This window comes from Solanum tuberosum, unplaced genomic scaffold (genome assembly GCF_000226075.1).
Source record: "Solanum tuberosum cultivar DM 1-3 516 R44 unplaced genomic scaffold, SolTub_3.0 scf00385, whole genome shotgun sequence".
NCBI classification, from domain to species: domain Eukaryota; kingdom Viridiplantae; phylum Streptophyta; class Magnoliopsida; order Solanales; family Solanaceae; genus Solanum; species Solanum tuberosum.
The window spans coordinates 252,690-256,422 of record NW_006239315.1 but is presented as its reverse complement, the minus strand read 5'-3'; the positions used below and the strand labels follow the sequence as shown (position 1 = coordinate 256,422).

The 3,733-nt window shown below is 37.2% G+C and overlaps 1 protein-coding gene across 1 annotated transcript in view; it reads right to left on the bottom strand.

The window, feature by feature from the left end:
- The window catches only part of LOC102589407 (RING finger and transmembrane domain-containing protein 2), an 8,023-nt gene extending 4,296 nt beyond the window's left edge, over positions 1-3,727 (bottom strand). The window contains exons 1-7 of the mRNA XM_006362270.2: positions 3,497-3,727; positions 2,739-3,406; positions 1,938-2,014; positions 1,612-1,780; positions 1,403-1,491; positions 1,100-1,264; positions 854-931 (exon numbers count right to left, since the gene is read on the bottom strand). Of these exons, the coding sequence (XP_006362332.1) occupies positions 854-931; positions 1,100-1,264; positions 1,403-1,491; positions 1,612-1,780; positions 1,938-2,014; positions 2,739-3,384 (1,224 nt within the window). The 5' untranslated portion in view covers positions 3,385-3,406; positions 3,497-3,727. The remainder of the gene's footprint in view (positions 1-853; positions 932-1,099; positions 1,265-1,402; positions 1,492-1,611; positions 1,781-1,937; positions 2,015-2,738; positions 3,407-3,496) is intronic.
- Between the last annotated feature and the right edge of the window lie 6 nt (positions 3,728-3,733).

The window sequence follows — 3,733 nt, the reverse complement described above, 5'->3', positions numbered from 1 at the left end:
CAATTGTATACAAATTCAAATTTTATGCAGATATACAAACACAAATAACATATACATATACACGCAATTTTCATAGATACAGACACCCGATTAATACAAAAATATATATTTCTAATATATATATATATATATATATATATATATATATTTTTGTATGGGCGACTGCACCAGCAAAAATAAAATAGAATGGGTGTGTGCACCAGCAATAAAGTATGGCTTCTGCAATCATTGGGATGTGTAACGCATTTATGAGCAGTAGTGAGTATATACTTCATCACTTTTCCTTTAAAGGGAAAATATCAACATACTCCCCAAGGAAATTCTCAAAAAAAAAAAAACATGGATAAAGCAAATGGCTGCCAATAAAATGACGAGGAGCAAGGGATGAACTGCATTTATTTCATTCTGGAGCAGAAGGCAATCTCTCCAACACCCAATATGCTAATTAAAAACAACCATACTAGAGTAAGATTTTCTTCCCCATATACTCAAAATGAAACTTTTCCAGTAAACAACACAGCAATCTGGAACTTTTCCACATAGAATAAATTAATATTTGAATCAGAGTTAGATATTCAAACTGTGATTCCTCCAAGGCAGAAAAATAAACCAAATCACCAGATGATAGGTTTCTAAGTTTGAAATTATTGTGTTTGAGAACAAAAAATTCTGACTTTGGATAATTGAGTTCTATGTTGCATTATGAGCTTTTCTTATATATTTCTTCTTTGCCATGAGCAGTAGAAGAGGAAAATTGTCTTACTTATCAAAAAAGAAGATGAAACCCATCTTAAGCAACTTAGGAAACATGCTTATTACTATTTTTGTTTATTAAAAGAACAAACCATATTACCTGTTCAGAAGTCGCATATACTCCATAATGAATCTCCTTACGTGACAACGCCTTTAAAGCTGTGAAGAAGGATTGGACCTGCAGAATATGAAGGTAGGATCAAATGAAAAATAGGTTAGAACAATGACAATGTTGACCCTTAAAATTTAGAAAGACTAGCATGCTGCATTCTCTAAAACAGAACATTAAGATACCCAAGGACAACAAATACATGGAAGAAAATAGAGATTTATTGGAAAAACATACCTTCTCGACAACAGAAGTGAGCTTGAAAGTTAAATACAGCCCGGTCATTAATGATGAAAAGAGGCTTCCATACTCCTTGTTCAAAAAGAAACGATACCAAACTGGAGCTGGGAGCAAAGCACGATACAGCAGTAAAAGATACTCAACCAAAGTTAACAATTGACCCTGTATGGAAAATAACTTATCAGAAAGCTTCTTTTTCACCTATTTATACACACAAATAGCAGTTAGCACAGAGCAAGAAAGAGATAATGCCTATTGAGTAAATGACAGGGTGAATAAATCTATCTAAACTGCTGTCACCTGCCTACGGTAGTTCCGGCCCCTGCTATTCTTGTAATACATCAGAAGAAAACATTTGCAGACCATTGCCGCCTGACGGACCAAAGTATCTATCAAGGAAAGCAAAGCGATAGAAGTCAACTCCATGATATCTTTTCAAACTATTCACACATGAGAATCCAGATGCTGAGCAAGATATTTCTAATCAGGACAACTTCATTAGAACACACCGTTCACCATGATCATGAAGATGGCATGCCAAAAAGGAGGTATGGCCTTTGGTGGAAGCATCAACAATGGAGACAAAAGATCATCATTTCGGTACCACCAGTAAAACCCAAATAAATAACTGCTGAACAGAATACATATGCCGATCAGAATAGAGATTTTCCTCTCACCCTGCAAGGAAGAAGAAGATTAATAATTTCATTGCTTATTAGTATGAGAAAAGTATCAAGCAGAAAAGGCAGGAAGAGTAATCAGCATATCAGCTCCTTCTATTCTTTTTTGCTCTTCCCTTGTTGAGGATTGGTGTTGCGAGGGCATTTTACATCACCTTAAGTGCAGTCTGCTTCTTTACAATATCATTTGACTTGAACATGACAGCAGCAATCAAAATTGTAACAAAAAAACCTGTGGGGTTCATGCACAAACCAAAGAGCAATCTTGAGAAATACTAACTTATGGAAATTATGGTAAAGAACAGTAACCCTCAAACAAGCAAAACAAGAAAATTTATAGCCATCATAACTTTCAATAAGAAAAAAAAAACAGTACGTAGATACCATCACTATCCCCCACCCCCCTCCCCAATAAACAGGGAGGGAAGGAAACAAGGACCACAAGATGAGAGGACAAGGATGGACAGAGGGGAGAGAAGTGAATTGCATAGTCATTTTCACTTGAATGTAAAAGAAAAAACAAAGAAGTCAACCACTACTAAAACAAATTATAAATACAATACAACTCATGTTGGCATAAATTGGTCCAAAATACTAGAAAGTCGCATTAACTAACCAAGATAAGTAGCAGTCTAATGGATAAAGTATTCATAATTCATACGGCCATACATGTATCATTTCTTAGTGAAGTACAAAAGTTCAATCCGCAAACCATATGACTCCGATGTTGTCAAATGTGAAATGCATAGAAAAACACCTGATCCTCTTCCGCATTAACTGCAGAGACAATATTGTGGCAACACAATAGCAATGAAAAGGCTCTGGCTACTTGAGAGTCAAAAGAATAACGGAAAACCCAAGCAAGCATCGTTAAGTACATGAAACGGTCAAAAGTACAAGCAAGAACTATGATGGACAGTTTCAAGTGAAAATCTCTTAGTTACCACGGAGAATACCTTGCAAATGTTGCCGAATGAAAACAATCAACAAAAGCAAAGAGAATGGAATAATTTGCTCAATCCACCTGGCAGCTTGCTGTATATCATATCTTTGGTAAGAAGACTCCCTATTATTAACACCAGCACCATCCGTAGTCCCTGTCTCCGTGTTTCCATTCATCTGTTGAGTAACTCCATCTCCCGCCCCTCTATCACTCGATTGACTCTCCAATGCTCCAACTGAAGCTGCAGACCCCGACCTCGAAACCGTCCTCCCAAAAACCTCATTTTCCCCATCCCCTTCCCTCAGTGTTCCACCAACAGCTGGTGATGGCACTACATTCCCAACTCTATCATGTTCCTGCTCACCAGCACCAATAATCCTAATCGAAACTTCCCCAGAGCCACCCGGAGAAGCTGGAGATGTCCCAGCATCATCCACACGAGGCTGAAATTGACTATTTATCAAACTATCCGATTCTGTATGACTTGATCTTGTCCTTAAAATTCCAGAATATTCCAACAACGTCGACAACGGAGAACGAAATAAATTGGCAGCCGACAATTGTACTCCATGCCTTCTAGAATTACTACCAATATTATTACTCGTTGATGAAATACCTCTTTGAGCGTCCGAATTTGCACCGGACGCTTCCATCCGCATCGCCCTAACCCTAGACCCAACCCTAAAAATTCAAAAAAAAAAAAGATCAAAACGCTAAAAAAAACAAACCCCAAAACGAAAAGAACCAATATAATCATAAAAAAAAACTCACCTTCGATATGGAAACGCCGTGGAAGAACTTAGACGATCAAACGGAGAACGATTCCTTCAAGAAATGTGAATCAACAAAACCTAAACGAACACTCAATCCATACAATTTGAGGGAAGAAAATGAAGAACAATCAGTCAACGCGGCGAATCAACAGTGCTTCAGAAGAAAAAGAAACGAAAGATGAAGAAATCAATGAAATTGAAAATGCAATGTAGGGATGATAATGAAGGCGATGGG